Source organism: Castanea sativa, chromosome 8 (genome assembly GCF_040712315.1).
Source record: "Castanea sativa cultivar Marrone di Chiusa Pesio chromosome 8, ASM4071231v1".
NCBI lineage: Eukaryota > Viridiplantae > Streptophyta > Magnoliopsida > Fagales > Fagaceae > Castanea > Castanea sativa.
In genome coordinates, this window is record NC_134020.1 from 55,223,975 (window position 1) to 55,245,879 (window position 21,905).

Below are 21,905 nucleotides of genomic sequence, written 5' to 3' on the forward strand. Positions count from 1 at the left end.
GGATTTTGAGAGTCGCTATGAAATTGGAAATTTGAAATATAATTTAGGCATATGATATGAATTGTAAGAATTTATTGAGAAAAAAGTGGTTAAATAGTTAATTGAAACCCAATTTTTTTTATAAGACATGAAACACATTCCTCCGTGCCAATCAGTTTGTGTTGGTTTATGCACTTGTCACATGTAATGGGTTGGTTTGGATTGACAAATTTCTCAACCCAAAAATGAGTTTAAAAAACATTCCAACCCTACCCACAGACTCCTAAACATAATTATGGAAATACGTCTAGAATTTTTCAGATGGAAGAAAACTTGGTAACCATTTTATTGATAATACGTTTTAATTTTTTTTTTGTGTGTGTATTTTACATATTAGTAAAATATTAAAAACACTTAAAATCATTTTAATGACAAAATCCTAACTCTTAAAATCCCAAAAGTTACATAAAAATAAAACAATTAACAAAAGATAAATATGACCCCATTTTCTCTCCAACATCAACATCAACATCAACAATAACAATGGCAATTAGTTTTTCTATTATGTATATTTGTACAGTAGAACATACATCTCAAGGAGCAAACAATTGCATAATACAAATATTTTTTTTAAAAAGTACCTAACCAAAAAATATATATAAAAAAAAAGTGAAAAATATTGCTATGTTTTGTTTCATCAACAAAACAGCAATGTTGAACTTTATTTTCCTCCTCTATGGCTCTACCTAATATGAGGAACTAGTAGCTAGCATGACAAGGTTGTAGCAATGGGTAACACAAAAAGTGATAAAATTGTTGATTAACTTGCTGCAAGCATTATTCTCTGGACATGCTTTTGAGGAAAGACGAACTCTTGGTTATCTCCCGGAGTGGTTTATCAGTGAATCTAATGATATGATAGGCTAAAGCACCAAAAATGGTCCCTATGGGTGGCCCTATAATATAAATCCAAAGTCCCTTGTATACATGCACTATAACAGCAGGCCCAAGACTCCTGGCTGGGTTCATAGATGCCCCAGATACTGGCCTGCAATATAATCGAGTAACAAATGTCAACAAGCTTTGTAGGATTGATGTTAGAAAAAACAAAAAAAAAAATCCAAAAGTTTCCGAGGGCCTCTTTTTTTGGCAATAATAAAATGAATTGAATGGAATGGAACCCTGTGATTATAATATTATATGCCACCAACTAAGTGTTTGTTTAGTTTTGGTTTAAAATTTTTAAAGGTTAGGAAATTGTTAATAAACTATTTTAGGAAAATTTTGACACAATTTTTATGAAAAATATAAAAAACAGTCAAAACAATTAATAGTTTTTTTCTTTTTTAATAAAAAATTTATAAAAATATATCATAAAAGCTAAAACAATGCTTTTTAAAGTACCCGTTAACTTTTTTCATTTTGTAATCATAACTTTTTTATAACTTGACTTTTCCTTCATTTTTTAAGTTATAGCTGTATTTTTGTAAAACTAATTTTTTAAGTAAAATAAATCAATGAAAATAAACTTATACCAAATAAACAATGAGAGTGGAACAATAGTTGAGCTATAATCGACAAATTTCTAAGAAATTACCCGGCAACAAAGACGTTTAGAAGTATTGTCATTCCAACAGCAAGTCCTGCCAATTCTCCAATCTACAAGGAAAGAAATTGTTTCAAACTCAACCAAATAAAAATATAAACTCATTGGATGAGAAATTTTGAAAGCTATATATAATACTAACTGCTCTATTGTCTGTGGCAACGCCGCAAATAACAAACATCAAAAGAAAGGAGATGATGATCTCGATAACAAGAGATTGCGCATTGGATCCAGTGGGCACTGTTCCAAAGAATTCATCTTTATGCACAGTAAAAATACCACATAACGTGGCACTAGCAAGAATTGATCCTATAACCTGCGCCAAGATATATAGAGGCACCTGCAAAACCAAAAACTAACCAAATTAAGCGATCATATAGGCATATATCCATGTGCATGGCTGTGTGTGTATATATATATATATATATATATATATATAGGCATATATCCATGTGCATGGCTGTGTGTGTATATATATATATATATATAGTTGGACTAATGGAAAGTGTCTTTGGTGATGTGTAACGGTTACAAGTTTGGGAATCAATCTCTTCAAAATTAAAGTTTAGTGATAAGGCTATCTACTAGTTACCACTCCCAAACTTCACAAAACATGTGTATTGAATACAATTTTTTTATATGGAGTTTTTGTACGTGTTTGTGTCAAGTGCTTTCCTTAAGAATCCTCAAGAAACATTGGCATTATTGAAACAAATTGTGGAAAGAGGGCATGAGTTGGAGCCATTAATGAAAATGATGAATATTAGACAAGGGAGGAAGAAAATGAGTGGTTGGGGAAGATTTAGGGGTGAGTTGATGGTAGAAGTATATGAAAGGGAGTTGGAACTTGGAAGTCATGAGGGTTGAAAAGGCTCGGATACCAAATTAAAAGAAGATAGTGTTTTGATTTTATTAACACTCACCCACATTGTTGAGTATTGTATGTATTGTATATATATAATTTCTTGGAGACTTGAGTATTATGGTGTGGATTGAAAACCTGCCTGTTTGAGAGGGAAACGTCTAAAGATTGAATGAGTTATAGTCACTGCAGGATTAAAGTGAGCCCCAGATATGTGGCCAAGAGAATAAATCAAGACCATGACAATCAAACCCCATACTACACAAATCCCTGGAAATGTTACTGAGCCGTATAACTTATTGACAACAACCGAACCACACCCAGCAAAGATTAACATGTATGTTCCAATGACTTCAGCAATGACCTGAAGAAAAAAAAAATTTTAAAATTGAGAGGAATAATAAGTAAAATTTAGACAAATCCTTAAGTATAATCCTTTAAGTTCTCCAATCAAATTTAACCATGCATATAGCTGCATTGATAAATGAATCATATGGTTAAATATGATTGTCACTCAAAAAGATAATATAGTTTTTATTGAATTGGTCAATAAAACCACGTAGTTAAATACTATTGAATAATTTAATTAAGGAATTGTACGTAAGTTTAACCCTTTGCTAACCTTTTGAATGAGTTGAACCGTCTCCGATGAAGTGCATATCTTATCGGTTATGCTGCCACCGGCTTTGCTTGAGGTACTACCTCCTTCCATCTTTGTTATTTCATGTAAAGACATTGTCTTCCTATAATATCAAATACTTCTTCTTCTTCTCTTGTATGATATAATCTTTGTTTTTTTAAGCAGCGGATAAAATCCTAGTTTTGGCTTAAGAAATAAATTTATATATTATATATGTCAAGTAAAGTCAGGATTGATGGTTTACCTGTTTTGAGGAGTGGTTTGCGGATGTATATATGTGCTTCTGCTTTCTCCTACAATCTTGACCTTAAAACTGAAATAACTACCAGAACTGTGAAGTTTTATTTCTTTTTATATTAACCGTTAAGCAACTAAAAGATAGGTTTTCTTTCCCATTTTAGAAAATAAACTTAAGATAGGTTTTCTTTCCCATTTTATAATTAGAAAAAACTTATTAGGTTTTATTTCCCATTTTATAGATCACGTGGCAAAAAAGAAAAGAAGAGAACAAAAGACTAAAAAAAAATATTGGCCACCTGACACCTCGTTGCAATTTGAATACATTAATTAAACACATCAATTGAAAGCAATAAACAATTGAGAAGATTTTGCAGAAGAAGAAAGAAGCTGGCCGGTGCTATTATTAATAATAGCATTTATGACGCCCTCAGCAACGCTATTTGCTTTGGGACTCAGGAATTGTTTGTTTGCCAACCCCCCCCCAAAAAAAACTAAACTATGAGAAACTAAGCTATGCTAGAGAGAAAAAGTCTAGAGTTAATGTATCTGAAAAAATATTATTCAACTCAATGATATAAAGTTACAGATAATGAGATATTTATACAAGAGAATTTTCCTAACAAACTCTAACTAATCCCTAACTAACACAGTGGGAAACACTCCTGAAGTAACTGAATCTTTAGCATTCAACTAGTACTAGACACGTGTCATACCAAAACTAACACTCACTAAGCTATAGTCACGTGACTCAATTGCTGCACTTAACTACTCTGTCCACACTAAGCCTACTGTGGCTTTACATCCCCCCTCAAGCTAAGGGGAGGAACTCCCATTAGATTGGTGAGTAGAGCATGAAACCAAGGAGAAGGGAGAGCCTTAGTAAACAGATCAGCCAGCTGATCATGTGTAGAAATAAACTTAACAAGCATATCCTTATTCACACACTACAAGAAATCTGGGTTTAGGCGACGTTTGTAAAACGTCACTAAAAACCCAAATAACGTCACTATAGACACAAATGGTCTATAGCGACGTTTGTTTTTGCGATGTTCAAAAACGTCGCAATAGAGCGGTCACTATAGGTTTATTGCGACGTTTCAAAAAACGTCGCCATATGTTACTCTTTAGTGGCGTTCAAAAACTTTTAGTGACATTTTCTAAAACGTCACTAAATAATATAACATTTTTGTATGTAATGTAGGAAAATACATTTAGCGACGTTTTTAAAACGCTGCAAATATCCACACCTATAGCGACGTTTCAAAAACGTCACAAAAGCTGCTCATTATTTTTAAAAAAAATTAAAAATGCTATATAAACCTGTTTAAAATTCAACAATAACTAACACAAGCTTGTATCAAATGTACCTACTAATCATCAATATTCCACCATAACACATTAACCATAGATATATATATATATATTTATATATATATATATTTGTATAATACCAATACATGTATCACTTTAACTAAGTGGGTTGGTTGCCTAAGATTAAGTGTAGCTATTAAATTAAGTTTCTTAGTTAGTTAAAAACCCATTAATATATATGTTTGGAACATAGTCTATTTTGCAATCCTATTGTTCATCCCCTGCCACTGCTAGAAGGTATAATATTGAAAAACAAATACTAACACTCTAAAGAAATACTTACAATGATTCAGCCCTTGATCCTCAAGTCCTTTTGCCCAAGAAGCCAAATCTGAATAAGAGAATTTTCTACCAATTTCCAACCAAAATAGAATAAAGCAAAAATTAGTACAAAGCTCCATGACCCATTAAAGAAAAACCAAATCAAAGCAAACCCATAAGGCAAAAAAAAATAATTACACTCTAAAGAAACTTGTACAACAAAAACTTTAAACCAAAACTGAAAAATAGCAAAAATTAGCACAAAAACTCCATGACCCATTAAAGAAATATCATATCAAAGCAAACCCATAAGCCAAGAACAAATACTTACACTCTAAAGAAAATTGAACAAAAACTTTCCAACCAAAACTGAAAAATAGCAAAAAAACTCCATGACCCATTAAAAAAAAATACCATATCAAAGCAAACCCATAAGCCAAGAACAAATACTTACACTCTAAAGAAACTTGAACAATAAAAAAGAGGGAAAAAAGCATGGTGGTGGCAGTGGGTCTTAGTGGAGGTTGATGACGGCCGCGGTGGCAGTGGGTGGAAGGGAAAAGATGTGTGGTGGTCCTAGAGAAAATGGGTCACAAAGAAAACACTAGGAACAAAGAACAAAGAAAAGAAAAGAAAAGAAGGGAAGGGGACAATGAATAGTGAGCCTAAGAAAGAAAAGAGTGGGATGAAAAGAAAAAAAAGAAGAAGTGTAGGCCAGTAAAAAAAAATATAGAGGGAAAAAAAGTGTGGGAACCTGAAAGTCAAAATGTTTAGAACATATAGCGACGTTTTCGAAACGTCGCTATAGAGTATTTGAAAGTGTTTGCTTTAAACAAGATAGCGCGTATTTTTTTGGGAACATGGAAGTTAAAAGTTTAGAACATATAGCGACGTTTTCAAAATGTCGCTATAGAGTATTTGAAAGTGTTTGCTTTAATCACTATAGCGAGTATTTTTTTTTTCACCAACAGGTGGAGATCATTTGCTGTAATCACTATAGCGACGTTTTAGAAAACGTTGCTATAGAGTATTTCTTTTTTAGACACATGCTCAGTGCATTTTCTTTAATCACTATAGCGACGTTTTATTAAAACATCACTATAAACGAGATATGCACTGCTAAAACTATACTTCTTGCGACGTTTTAAGAAACGTTGGTATTGTTTTGAGTTACAGCGACGCGACGTTTTTTAAAAAACGTTGCTAATATCTCAATCTTTAGCGGCGTTTTTAGAAAACGTCACAGTATGCCACTTATAGTGGTGGATTTAAAAATCTCACTAAAAAAAATGCCTCCTAAACCCAGATTTCTTGTAGTGACAACTTTCTCACGCACAAAATGATAGTCCACCTCGATGTGTTTGGACTGAGCATGAAAAACAGGATTAGAGGCCAAAGAAAGAGCTGAGACATTGTCACACCATAAGATTGGAGGATGATGTAAATAGACACCCAAATCCTTCAAAAGCATCCTCAACCAGTAGAGCTCAACAGCAGTGATAGCAAGAGCTCTATATTTAGCCTCTGTAGAACTCCTAGAAATAGTAGGTTGTTTCTTGGTTGACCAAGTAATGGGAGAATTACCCAAGAACACAACCATGCCAGTGATAGACCTCCTGTCAAGAGGGTCCCCTGCCCAATCAGCATCACTATAGGCAGATAATGCAAGAGAACCTTGTTGAAAATGAATGCCAAGATGCAAAGACCCTTTGATATATCTCAAAATCCGTTTGGCAGCAACAAGATGATGAGAGGTAGGGTGGCTCATAAATTGACATGCTTGTTGAACAGCATAAGAAAGATTAGGTCGAGTAAAAGTCATATACTGAAGAGCCCCAACCAAACTTCTATAAATAGTAGGATTAGATAATAAAGGGTTGCTGTCAGAAATCAAATGGTGAGAAGAAGAACTAGGATTGGAGCAAGGTTTACAATCAAGCATCTTGAACTTGTGAAGAAGGTCCTGAGCATACTTGGATTGATGGACAAAAATACCAGTAGGAGTATATTCAAACTGTAGACCAAGAAAATAGCTCAAAGGACCAAGATCCTTAAGAGCAAAGGCTGCACCAAGTTGATGAATAATGGCAGAAACAAAAGAAGAATTGCTACCAGTGATGATAATATCATCAACATAGAGTAAAAGGTAAACCACACAAGAAGAGTGGATGAGAATGAACAAGTTACTGTCAGCCCCATAAGCATGAAAGCCAAGATGAAATAATTGAGTGGTAAAACTATTAAACCAAGCCCTTGGAGCCTGCTTAAGACCATAGATTGCCTTATGAAGGAGACACACATCATTAGGCCTTGACTGATCTCTATAGCCAGGAGGTTGAGCCATGTAAACCTCCTCTTGCAAAACACCATGTAAAAAGGCATTAGAAACATCTAATTGCCTTAAAGACCATCCAAATTGAACAGCCAAAGCTAAAATAATCCTGACAGTAGTGGGTTTAACAACAGGACTAAAAGTTTCTCCATAATCCAATCCATTCTGCTGAAGATAACCTTTAGCAACCAACCGAGCCTTGTACCTAGCTAGACTGCCATCACTGTGTCTCTTGATTTTAAACACCCACTTACAGCCTACCATATTCTTACCAGAAGGCAAAGGAACCAAGGACAAAGTATTTTGTTGCAGCAAACTACTGAACTTAGAATCCATAGCTTCAACCCAATGTTTGTGCTTGGAAGCCACAGAAAATGAAGAAGGCTCAATGGTAGTATAATTAGAAACAACAGCAAGAGCCTTGGGCTTAAATATACCATTTTTGGACTTGGTCACCATAGGATGTATATTGGTAGTAGGAGAAGAAGGCACAGGAACAGAAGAGGGTTGTAAAGAATGTGAAGAGAAAGGAGAAGAGACAGAATCAGAAGCCAAAGAGGGAAGATCAGTGAGAGGAGGACTAGGCATAGAAGGAACAGAAATGTGACTATCAGCCATGACAGGACTATCAGAGACCACAGATGCAGAAGTAGGTAAGGTAGTAACAGCAAACTCAGCAGGAAAAGAAAGCAAAGAATTGAACCAAACATCAGTAGAGTGAGGAACTGAAGAAGGCATAGAAGAGTCTGAAGAAGCTGAGACAGAAGGATAAGAAGGATAAATGGACTCATGAAAAATAGCCTGACTAGTGATATAAATCTTACCAGAAGCAACATCTAAACAAATATAGCCTTTGGACATAGGAGGATAACCTAGGAAAATGCATTGAGTAGACTTAGGATGAAGTTTATGAGAGGGGTAAGACCTAAGCAAATGATAGCAAGCATAACCAAAGGATTTTAAAGCCTGCAAGGGTGGTTTCTTAAGAAAGAGCTTTTCCCATGGGGAGACAAAATTCAACACTGAAGAAGGAATTCTATTAATCAAGAAAACAGCAGTGCTAAATGCATAAGACCAGAAAGACAAAGGAAGATGAGACTGATAAAGCATAGCAAGACTACTCTCAACTAGATGCTTATGTATCCTCTTAGCAACACCATTCTGATGAGGTGTATATGGACAGGAAAATTGGTGCTGAATCCCATTAGACAAATAGAAAGACTTGAATTTATGATTATCATACTCACCACCCCTATCAGACCTCAAAACCTTGATAATAGTATTAAATTGATTCTCAACAAGGGATTTGAAATGAACAAAAACATTGAACACATCAGATTTATGTTGAAGTAAAAACATCCATGTGAAATGAGTAAAATCATCTGCAAAAATGACATAAAACCTGTGTCCAAGTTCATAAACAATGAGAGCAGGACCCCATACATCAGAATGGATCAATTCTAAAGGAAATGTAGAATCAGATACATGTTTAGGAACAAAAACCTTGTGCATTTTAGCACTTATACAGGCTGGACATTGAGAACAAATGTCATTATTTACAGACACATGGACAGACTAAAAATCAGATAAAGCAGAATGAAGTATTCTGGAGCAAGGATGACCAAGCCTTTTATGCCAAAGCAAAGCTTGATCAGAGACAACAACAAAGCCAGTAGAGCTGAGTGATGAAGAAGAAAGGTTGGACATAGTTGGAATAGGATATTCCCCATCCTTACTCAATCCTTGGTAAAGAATTTTCCCCGTAGGTAAATCCTGAATTAAGAACTTGTAGGCATCAAAATAACAAAAAGCATTATTTTGAAGGCACAATTTATGAACAGAAAGTAAGTTTGATGCAAGGTGAGGAACACAAAGAATATTATCAAGCTTGAAATCATGAGAGGGAGTAACAAGCTTATCGTTGCTAATATGAGTGACTTGTAATTCTTGCCCATTGCCCACTACTACTGAATCATTACCAATAGTTGGCTGCTGATGAAGAGAAAGCTGAGCCAAGTCAGGAGTAACATGATCAGATGCCCCAGTATCAGTAAGCCAATGTGCATTCTGAGGAACATTAGCAGCAGCAGCCATAGAACTTGCAGCCATTGAAGCAAGCTTGGCTGGAGCATGTCTCCCCTGATATGCAAAATTCATTCTATGATAACAATCAAGGGCAGTATGACCATTCTTGCAACAGATTTGACAAGCAGGTCGCTGATTTTGTGATGGTTGAGGACCAGACTTAGGCTGAAACTGTGATGAAGAAGAACTACCAAGAGATCCAAAAAATGAACCTTGACTATTGCCAAAAGATCCATAGACTTGACCACCACCACCAGAGGAAGAATTCTCATGAAACTAAGCATGACCATTACCTCTACCATTACCACGACCTCTGTTACCATTGTTCTTACCTCTGCCACGATTATTGAAATTATTGGAACCACCATTAAAATGATTCATAGACATGGCTAGGGATATAGATTCCTTGCAAGCAGAACGCTTCTTGATGGATCTTTCTTTAGAATTCAAAAGAGTATTCAACTCCTCAAGACATAGCACATCATTTCTAGTCCTAATTGTAGAATAGAAAGCATCATATTCAGCAGGAAGTGCTTCAAGTGTTAGATGAATCAGCTCCTCTTCATCTACACAAATAGCAACAACACTCAATTTGTCACGAATTTCTTTAATCCTCTGAAAGAAAGTATCAGTTGTCTTAGGTCCTTTCTTGATACTCATTAGCTCATCCCTCAAGCCAAGAATGTGAGAACAAGAGATAGAGGCAAAACGTTTCTCAAGAATCTTCCATACTCCTCTCCCTGATTTCTGCCCCACTGTTAAAGCAAGAATTGATGGAGAAAGAGTGGAATTTAGAAACGTAAACAGTGCTTGTTCACGATTTTTCTAGTGAACATAATCAGGATTCACTTCAATGGTATAATTCCCTGAGCTATCCTTCATGAATGGATTAGGAGCTCCATTGGAATCATCAATGAAGTTGATCAAAGAATAGGCCTCCAAGATTACTTCGATCTGGTGCCTCCAAACCAAGTAGTTATTGAAATCCAGCTTTACGGTTACCATACTCACCATATTAGAGAGAAGCAACAGTGATGGATTGATGCCATGATTAGGACTAGTAGAACTATTAGAACTTGAAGTAGCAGAGGTCAAACTCGCACTCGCAGAAGACGCCATTAATGGCTCTGATACCATGAGAAACTAAGCTATGCTAGAGAGAAAAAGTCTAGAGTCAATGTATCTGAAAAAATATTATTCAACTCAATGATATAAAGTTACAGATAATGAGATATTTATACAAGAGAATTTCCCTAAAAAACTCTAACTAATCCCTAACTAACACAGTGGGAAACACTCCTGGAGTAACTGAATCTTTAGCATTCAATTAGTACCAGACACGTGTTATACCAAAACTAACACTCACTAAGCTATAGTCACGTGACTCAATTGCTGCACTTAACTACTCTGTCCACACTAAGCCTACTGTGGCTTTACAAACTAAACTAAAACTAAAACTATTTGTGTTTGGCTAACTTAATTTGTAGGTTCTAAGATTTTGATTTTGTAAATTGAAGTCCAAAATTTATGTAATCGTTTCAATACAAAGTCTCCGTCAAGTGGGCTCTAGTTAGCTCAACTGGTAAAATCTCTGATAGTTAAATAAGAAATCTGAGGTTCAATTCTCGCTTACACCAAAAACCAATTGGTGTCTTAGTCTGATGATAAAAAATATCATTAAGAGCTGATGCCATAAGTTAAAACTTTCTCAAAAAAAAGTCTCTCAATATTCGTTATTGTATTTCACTTAGGGTTAATTTGTTTTATAAATCAATTTGACAGTCATTGAACAAAAAGTGTAGATAAATTGATAAAGGAAGCTCTATTTAGAGAGAGAGAAAACTTCGATATATATGTGGAACACAATATTTTATCATTAGTCCCTACCTACCCTTTTGAGTCTTTGTTGCTACTTAGAATAATGAAAATAACATGAGCTTCAAATTGAAATGGTTAAGCTTAGGACTTCAATTGATTATATTAAATAACTGGATCTAATTTCAAACAAAGTATATAATCTCTGAGTCTTTATAAGTAATTTACCATGTAATATATATATTTCTTTCTTTCTTTCTTAAATGGGGAGTCTCAAGTCTGGTTGTCCACAAAAAGTCTATTTTTTCACGTTACGGCCAAGGAGGTCCGAGACATGGACCAACAAGGCCTGAAGATATTAAAATTGAGAGAGCCCAATAATGGTTATTTAGAACCACCCCATTATCAAGGTCCCAAGCGAATCATGTTTTGTTAAACTTGAAAAGGCAGAATATCGATCTTGTCTCAGTAATCAGGAGCCCAACATGCACGTAGTATAAAAGGCTCAAAGAGAACTAAATATAAGCTCAAAAAGGAATAGTAGAAATTATTTGGGTTTTTAAGAGGACTAGATGGGCTCCCATATTGATCAAGCCCTGAAATGTCACCCTCACTGCATTAATGCTTAAACTCAGTTGAGGTAGAAACCCTACAAATGCTTAATAAGAATCTGAGGCCCACAGTCCCGTTAGTTTCTTCACTATTCCTGTTTATTTAGTTGACAAATGGGGATTTTACTTCTTCGAAGATACTACCGTCATAATTATTTCCACAATTTAATGATTTAAAAAGAATTTGAGGCCCATAGTTGTGTGTTTCTTCATTATTCTTCCTCAGGTTTATTTCGTTGACAAATGAGGATTTTACTTCTTCAACAATATTACCGACATAACCATTCTCACAACTTACTGATTTATACAAATTTAAATAGTCGAAGAAAAGTGGCGAATTGTACAAGTCAATAATAAGAAAAAAAATGTTCAATATTTATAATCACACAAATCAACAAGTTGTAAGATTGAAAAGCAATTAAGGGTGTTTTTAGATTTATTCTTAATTATGAGTTGTGAAGCTACAAATGGGAAAGCATCATTAATGTCCTGTTGCCGATGAATCATGGTTTTTAGTACCTATAACATTTCAAAAAAGAACGAAAGAAACATGTGTACTTTTTTTTGCATAATATGCAATGGGGGGGACCATATTTGCATATTTGTATTTGCATATTTGTGATTCATATTTCTGATTCATTAATGTCCTGGGTGATTCATATTTGCATATTTGTGACCCATGTGAGCAGATCTATCAGTGTACGTCTTCATGACTCTCAGTACACACATACATGCATCGAGATAGGGGCTGAACTGCTTTATGTACCCTCCCCCAAAAAGTGAAGAACATTTTCTGACCTTACTAATGTAATTTGATTTGTTTTTCAAGATTTGGATCTGGTGCAAATACCTAGGGTCCTGATCTGAATCCTGTTTTTCACCTTTTGGTTCATTCCAAGTTGATTCTGATGAACCTGATCGAGCCCACCAAGGAGTAAAGACCCACCAAAGAAAACAAGCTTAAGGGTGTCACAATTTTGACCAATTACTAGAAAAAAAATTATAATATAAATAAGATCTAGAATTCTCCAAATTTACAAAATTATTGGAAAAATAGAGTGGTGATACTGTACATTTTGTTACATGAGAAATCGAAATGTTAACTTTTAAACAGAAAACAAAATAGTAATTTAGAAATGTATATATTATATTATTAACGTGACATCAATCATGTTTATATTTTAGTTAAAATCGGTTTTTAAGCATTTTATTGGAAAAAAAGAAAGAAAATCATTAACACTTGATGTCTTTGACATAACATAACGTTTGGTGTTGAGTTGATATAACTTATTTTTATTGATTTATTTTTTTCAAAGAATAATTTGAACATAAAGTAAGTTATACTTAACAAAACTAAGACTAAAAAGTTTTATATGATCAAATGAATTAAATAAAACCAAAAAAGAAAAAAAAAAGTTAGTATAGTGAGTGTGTGTATTGGACTACTTTTAGAAAGGCAAAGGCATTATGAGCCACACATGATCCAGCCTAGAGGTAAAAAAAGCATGTTAATAGCTAACCCATTCAAACCTTCTTCTTCTTCTTCTAGGTCCAGCTGCAAGTAATCCAATGCCAATAATAAGTTAAAGCCCACACAAGTCCCATATTTTTAATGATCAGCATTGTCTCAGCCAGTTCCATTTTATTAGTATAGAGAAAGTCTATAAACACAACAAAAAATTTGGTAACAAATTTAACACTCGCTAATGTAGCAAATTGTTATTTGGTAAGTTAAAAAAAAAATGATATCAGTAATGAAATTAGATAAAAACAAGTACAAACTTATTAACTCACATGAAGTAAAAAATGTTGTAAAATTTTTTTATGTTAAGAAATTGAAAAGCTCAATGATGAACACAAAAGGGGCAAAAAAGAGGTTCAATCAAGGGGGGACATGGGTCTTTGACAAGATGTGTAATCCTAACTTAAAAGGTTTGATAAAACTAAGTGTGTGTACGTGTTGTCAAGGTTTAGTTTGTAAAAGGAACTTCTTTTATACTCTCTATCTCTCTCTCTCTCTCTCGCTCTCAACCCACTTAATTCAATCAATGGTCCCTCCTTGCTTTGGTCCACACCCCAAGCTCATGTCCGTGGTTTAGCCTACACTGACCATGACCCCTCTCTCTCTCAGCATCAGGACCTTGATTAGTTTTTGTATGCTTTTATTTATTCCCATCTGAACCACAACTTAAATTATTTTTGGTCCAATCCACCCACTTGCACTAAATTTAATATCCTCACCAAAATTATCTTTATCTGAAACACAATCGAGTTTGATATTTATGTTACTGAAAAAATTTTCACCTGAATAAATTGTCATAATAAAATTTCATTTGAAACACAACCAAGTACTTGTGTACTATAAGTGTTTTAAATTGAGTTTGTGTCGATTTTGTATTTCGTCTAATACACTAGAGCCAAGTGTTTTAAATAGCCTCGTGTCAATCTTCTATTTCATCTAATACATTAGAGTAGTAAACGTAAGTCTTACCTTGTTATGAATGCGACACCAGCCACTACCACACTACCATTTGATTCTGGTTTAGTCATGCAGTCTAATCATAAAATCAAAATAGTTAACGAAAGCCAATAATATTGAGAGTGTTTTTTTTTTTTTTGGGTTTTTTGAAATTTGATTTGAATGACTTGGAGCTACCGTTAATTTAGATGCAAGGTCCCCCATGTATGCTAAGTAGTGAAGCCACGAGCACGAGGACCGTACCATATGTTCTTTGATTTGACTTGATCATAATTTTTTTGCGCATCATATGTCCCATTATTTATTATTATTATATACATTAACAAATTGAAGTTAGAAGATTTGAACTATAGATATCTCTATTAGATACATCAAAAAATGCTTATTAAATTGTAAGGCTCTTGGTCATTAGTTATTATATTTGGGTGAAGTTAATATATATTTTTTGGGTTGATTTTTTTTCTTATTCATTTCATTGTGTTCATATATATATATATATATATATATAAATAAAATAGTTACACTAAGACTGAAAAACTAAACTCTGAATGTTTATATTGAAAATATCAAAAAGTGCTAATAAGCTGACTTTTAATATGAACGGTTCAAACTTATGAGACCCAATAACCAAAAAAAATAAACAAAAATGATGATAATATAAGTTTATTTTAGTTCACATGCAAAGAGAGGATATCCTTGCACGATACTACTTGAGAGTTATGATTAGTTAAGATTCAGGGTCATGACATCAAAAAAATATCTTACTTTAATTATTAGCCTAATGCTGATTATATAATTGTATTCTCTCTTTATTGTCAATTTCACATTCATAAATTGCAGCAAAAAAAAAAAAAAATTCACACTCATAAATAGTCGTGTCTTGTTAAGTGTACTCCACAACTCAGAACTCCTACGTACACATAAAATCTCATATTACTCTTCTAGAGGACTGCACCTTTTCTTTGAGGGAAAAGATTTTCTTTGAACTATGTGATGGTAGGCACAAAAAGATATTTGCAGTACTCTCTCTCTCTCTCTCTCTCTTCCTTCTTATCCTTCATTTTAACTACATTAAATTGGTGGGCGATGAACCCTGCAGGACCTTTTTGACTGGGAAGATAAGTAGGTGACGACTAAGTTGATCAAACCTAGGGGTTATTGGCCACTGGATTTGGGTTGTTAACATAAAAGTTTGATAGACACATCTTCTACCCAATATGTTATTAAAAGAAACAAATGATCTATCATCTACTAGAAGATTGGTTGCGATTTTTTTAGTGTCAAGCTTTTTTTTTTTTGGCTTAAAACTGGTGGGCGAGGGGGATCACGGTTTTAAAGCTCTCAGAATTGTGGGGACTGTTTTGCAGCTTTTCAAATTATCATCCATTGAATACCTTTGCAGCATATAGCTAGAGTGGAAAATTGTATCCATATATTAAACCAGTTATTGTCATTCACATAGGGTCCCATTACTTTGTACTCAAAGAAAAATAGTGAGTGAATGACTCCAAAGTTCCCAGCCTCTATCAAACTTTAAACTTTAATTTTCGAAGAATTGAAGTCCCTACCTTAGTTGGATCCTATCCTCTCCAATCTTCTTCTCTCCTCCCACCTGCAATAATAATACAAACCTTTGTTTGGCTTCAATCACTGTTTGAAACCCTAGCACCACATGGCAAGGGTATGGGCATCCACATGAGTATCATCCAATGTTTCTGCCATGTGTCCTTGAAAAGTATGATTAAAGACACTGCCCTCTAGTCTGTGAAACCATGCCACGCCAGATTTGGTCCATGCACACATCTGTTATTGTAGTGTATAGATATAATAACTACTGAATGTAATTAAGCTTCGTGGTCCATGATCTTTATCAATTGGTGAAGTTCACTTCTCTAGCTATGATGTGGATTGTGGTCTACACTAATAATAAATTGTTGATATATGATTGCCATTGAAAGTCCCTAGCTGAACATGATTTTTCTTCATTTAAAACAAATTCATGAAGTAAAATCTAATTAAAGATGTATTATGTCATTTAAAAGTTTGAATGAAGTAATGGTTTTTATATAAATTATTTGATTCAGAAAATAAAATCTTAACTATGAAACAGACTCAGAATTTTGTTTTCGTTTGTATTATAGTGTATTATGGAGAAACATTTCAAACTTTCTCAATTTGAAACTCTTTTTACATAAAAAAAAACTAGTTGAAAAGATATGACTACATATATTGCACATCACTAATTCATATCTTGTCCTTTAAAGATGCATAAGATAATAAAAGTACAATCGTGAGCTAGCAAGAGGGAACATGGTGTCTGGGGGGCACCATAACAAACAAAATCAGTCCAAAACAGGCAAATCAAGAGCTTATCTTGCTCGATTATTATCATGAATGTTGGGAATTTGAATGAGCAGAGAGTTGGACACATCAATGCATGCATGAAAAATGAGAATGAATTTTCTTAGTTGTTTTGGCTAATAATTAATATGCCCTACCCCCAAAGAAAATTACAATAGGAATTCCATTATGTAATTCTATTCGTGGCTAGTTTCTCAAAAAAAAAAAAAAAAAATTCTATTCGTGGCTAGAATGATATCAAGAAATTAAGCTAGTTGTTTTTATGAGTACACATACGAAACATGGATGAAGTTGCTCGAAGCTGACTTGACCTTGTTTGTTCGAGCATGCCTGTTTGTTAGTGGAAATTATTTGATTCTGAGATCGATAACATTAATTTTTGTGGCCATATAATTAGTAAGCCTCCTCCTTAATGTTATATGCTCTCTCTCTCTCTCTCTCATATTATTAATTTTTTTTTTCGCTTTTTAGACTAGGATGAAAAGAATATATGACCGAGTCTAATTAATCTATTGAGAATTTATATTTAACTCCAAAGTTTTAGGACTAAGGCCTTATTTATTGTTGTTGTTTAGGATGAAGTGAACTGTGATTGTATTATGAGGCTTAGCGGGAAATGACCAATACATTAAGGGGACGTTTGGTTTGTTATGATGTGTCTTTGATGTAATGCACATTACAATAATGTGACATTAAAATTTTTGGTTTATTTTATTTTTTCTAATATTATCATAATTTAAAATTACAAAATATATCACACCATCTTAATTTTATCATCTTCCTAAACAATGTAATGTTGTATTATTGTATTGAGAATACATTAATGTAAAATTACAATAATATAATATTACGGTGTAATGTAACATTACGACAAACCAAACGGTCCCTAAATATTGTATGAGAGAAAGTAATAGTGAATGATAAAGATTGAAAGTTTTTTGATATGAAAATGGGTGCGTGGCGTAGTTTGAGAGTTTTAAGCCTCAGTTTGGATAGCATTTTTAACATAGTGTGTAGCGTTTAAGTCTCAAGTTATGGGTCCTATGCACCGTTCATGAGACCCACAAATCTCTTTTTCAGCAAAATTTTTATTAAAATTAGGTCTCACGGTATTATTCACATATTAAAAAATTATTTTATTATAGTATTTTTAATTTTTAATTTTTAACAATAAACGGTATCCAAACAAACAGTAAGAGTTGTTTGCTGTGAGGACTATCTAAAACTGCCAAGCATACTATTTACAGTTTCAATGAAGATATGTCGGCCATCCATTTGGATCCACCTAATGGGCCAAAATCTTATGTTCTCATTATCACATTATAATCAGAGCAGCTAATCCCGGTGTGGTAGAAAACTTGGGCCTTTAGGCCCATTCCTGGACACCCCCTGGCCCCTGATGAAAAAAGAGGGTGGGGTTTGGGTGAGGCTAAAATTATCATCAATAAATTAATATTTTTGTGATCATTGACGCAGATTATGGGCCCGTTTGATACATGTGTGTAAACTCATGTTTTCAAATTTTAAATAACATTATACGTATTTTTAAACACTTTTTCTTTCACATATATTTTCAAAAAATATAAATAACATTACTAGAACAACGTTACCAAATAACTTTTATAATACGATCAATCACATATTAGTAAAGATTTTCGGCTGACATTTTGTATTTTCATTTGTTCACAAAATACGAAAATAAAAACAGATGCAGATGAGCCAATTTTAAATACTCTGAAGTCAATTTTTTCTTTTTCATATTTTTTTTTTAAATTTAAAACAAAAAACAAAAAAACTAATGAAGACAAGGTTAATCCTAAATGTGTTGACTTGGGTGTTATTTTTGAAGACAAGGTTAATCCTAAATATGTGAGTGAATTAGAAGATTCCGCGAATGGGCGAAATAATAGTGGAATTGTGCAAAATTTTCAACTAATTAAGACGTGAACAGGTTCCTAATTAGTGTTGATTGGTTTCAATTTTTCCTGTGAATGACTTCACTTTTACATAGAAAAAATGAAATGATCAGCGCACGTGGGGTGGGGGGGCTATGAAAACCTTTTTGTTGGTTTCTCCCTACAAAACCATGTGAGATCGTACCCTCCACGATGACTAGGTGTCGTAATTCACAAAGACCCATCGTTTTCTACTCGAGCATGTTGGTCTTACCTGATTTAATGGCCGTCCTATACTCTTTCAGTCTTTCCCAAATATATATTTCACTGCCCATTTTGAATAGCCCCTTGAATTTTGTGGAAAATTTATTACTATGGCTTGAAAAGAGGCTACGTTTTTCGAGGCTAGATTGCATTTTGCTCTGCGTGTGTTCCCCTCCAATGCTACATCTTGGTAATGAATCGAAATCTTGGGGTTGACAATTAGCCCACTAAAATTGGGTGTGTGATTGATGAGATGCTATTCTTGACTGGATGAAAAATGGGTCAATTAAGGGCTTTTTAGTCATTTCAAGCACTCCACAAGTCAATTAGGAGTTAATAGTTAATATTCATATGAGGTTGTTGAATTTGAACTTAAAATTGGGGGGAGGGGGGTAATGACTAATGAATATAGATTTCAAACTCAAACATTTAATTAAGGGTGGTTTGGGTATTCTTGCTTAAGAGCCCCTGATTACTAGCTCTCTCGAGGTGCTAGAATGAGGTATGTGGTCACCCCAGACTACAGTAGTTATGGCTCAATTCAATATTCTCTAGTGAGAGGTGCCTCTATAGTCACGTCCAGAAGGTGAGTCACAATGGTCGCCCCCACCCCTCCTTTTCATTCATCAAAACAAAAAACAAAAAAACTGCATAGAATTTTCACTTTAAAGTAGATTGAATGAATTAAGTAGAGTTAAGTCAGATATTAACTTGTTTAAGATTGGATTGGGTTTTTGTTAAAAAAGAAGAAGATTGGACTGGTTTTATTATATCAAAGTTTGGTTCACAAATATCAAGGTTGAACAAACTCTGTTAAATGATCAATTAATTTTTTTCTCAAAAAAAAAAATGATCAATTAATTTTATTATGCTTTTACTTGCAAAAAATTTATGTTCCTGACCTGTTTGGGGTATATTGACACAGTTGATATGGATATACTCAATACTAATTCTATATCATCCACTTAGCTCAATCAAAATTTATGTTCATTTTGGCCATGAATTCACCAAATTGAGTCAGCTAAAAAAAAAAAATCAAAATCAAAAGGAATGAACAAGACCTCAACTCTACTTCTTGCCTAGAAAGTAAAAATTGATAAATTTAAATAATAGTAATTACGTTCTTAGAATCACATTAATAGTAATTTTGGTCATTAAATAATAGTAATTACGTTCTTAGAATCGCATTACGTTCTTAGAATCACAATAATAGTCGTTATTCCACATTTACTGCAACAAAAAAGACTAAAAAATGATAATCCATCTAAAGGGTGGGATCAAGGTATGCATTACGATGACCAAAATATAGCCTAGCTTTTCTTTTTGTCCAAAATAAATATTCTTTGACTTTAGTATCGGATGATTTATGGCTAGCACTACATTATTGGTATTCTTCTTTTTTCTTTATTAGAACAACATTGGTATTCTTCTGATTGTCTTTTTTGCTGTTGTTATTGATAGGTTTAATTGTCTTTTTAGCAGAAGTTTTTTTTTTTTTTTGGATAGTTTTAGCAGAAGTCTTTTGCCCATGTCAAATTGTCAACCGTGCAATAAAGTAGTTTATCAGCAACCAAACTTTAGGCTAAAATTCAATACTAATTTCATTTATTCTTTACTGTCTTTAGCATTCACGTACATATTAAACTGAATTTGACTTATTGAAGTTTTCTTAAGTAATTAATAAAACAAACTTAAGCTTAAGTTTAAGTTTAAACATAAACTTAAACTTTACTTGAGGGTCCCGTGAACAGTGCATGAGACCCATTAAAAAATGCCAAACATAGCGTCTCAAATCATTTCAAATCATTTCAGTGTAATCCAAAGGTAGGCTTAGTTGGAATAATCAGCTTCAAACAAGCATCTTAAGTAGCCAACTCAAAAAAAAAAAGTAGCCAACTAAAGTTTTTCTCAAAAACAAAAAAGAAAAAGTAGCCAACTCAAGTTGTTCAAGAGTAGTTTGGTTTGTTTTATATGGCTAGCTTATGTCATGATTTTAACCCTAAAGTTGACTAGACCCAACCAATGGAATCAAAATCTTGTGTCGCAATATATATGATCGGTTCTATACTTTATTTAGGGTACAGTTAATATATGTCTTAAGGTACACATTAAACTATTTATTTTTTTTAAAATATTTTATGAAAAATTAAAAAACTGTAACACTTTTTCAATTCGCGATAAAACTTTAAAAAAAAAAGACATATTATGGTATGACTTTAAGACACATATTAGTAAAATCATTTTATTTATCGTAGTTTCATGCCTTTCTATTAAAAAAGCAATCAAAGTTGCACAAAATTAAAAAAAAAAAAAAAAATCACGCGTTGTATAAAGTGGAACATTCTTAATGGGCACTATAATTTTTGTTTATTGCTAATGTACCTCAAGAGTGCATAGCCCACTAGATTAGATTATTAATTGGAATTGATTCTAAAGAGAAAAAAAAAAAAAAAATTAGTCGTCGAATTAATCTGAAGGCTAACACCTAAACACACAAACTCAAATGAGAGTAAAGGTTGTGTAAATAACTTTGTTTGACATTCTGTTTTCCTTTCAAGCCAATGATTTATCTATTCCATGGCTATAAAATTACTGCTCATACCTAGAAATTAGGCAACTGTTCAAAAAACAAGCATGCCAGTACAAAGTACTTTGAATGTTTTTGATGGGTTTGGAGTTTGCTTATGTATCACATTCTCCGTTCCTCATTTTATAGTACCATTCTAACTTAAGTTATTATTTATACAAGACTTTCAAAATTATTAATAAAAGGCAAAGGAAGGTTTCGAGGAATCAAAGAAATACAAATGGATGTACAAAAATAAACTTAATTGTGTAATTGAAAACTCAACATTGCTGCTATAAGAATTACAAACCCTTATATAAACACCTTGCTATTCTCACAAAATTTCTAATTAGTTTCTCAAATTAATTTTAGAAAAAAAAATACTAATTTTTCTCATTGCCTCTATTGCTAAAATTATATCTACATGAAATTTCGGGAAGAAATAGGGTTTGGCTTATCTATAGTATTTTTTTAACTGGACATGTCTTTTTTTATTTTAATATACAATGACAAATGGTAGTAAAGTTTTAATCTCCAC

The 21,905-nt window shown here is 33.3% G+C and overlaps 1 protein-coding gene across 1 annotated transcript; it reads right to left on the minus strand.

The window, feature by feature from the left end:
* Nucleotides 1-816: 816 nt before the first annotated feature.
* LOC142605580 (putative aquaporin NIP-type) lies at nucleotides 817-3,183 on the minus strand. The gene is made up of 5 exons (XM_075776997.1): nucleotides 3,070-3,183; nucleotides 2,590-2,811; nucleotides 1,728-1,925; nucleotides 1,577-1,638; nucleotides 817-1,027 (listed from the first exon to the last, which is right to left on the minus strand). The coding sequence occupies exons 1-5, from the start codon at nucleotides 3,181-3,183 to the stop codon at nucleotides 817-819; spliced, it is 807 nt and encodes a 268-aa protein (XP_075633112.1).
* Nucleotides 3,184-21,905: the final 18,722 nt, after the last annotated feature.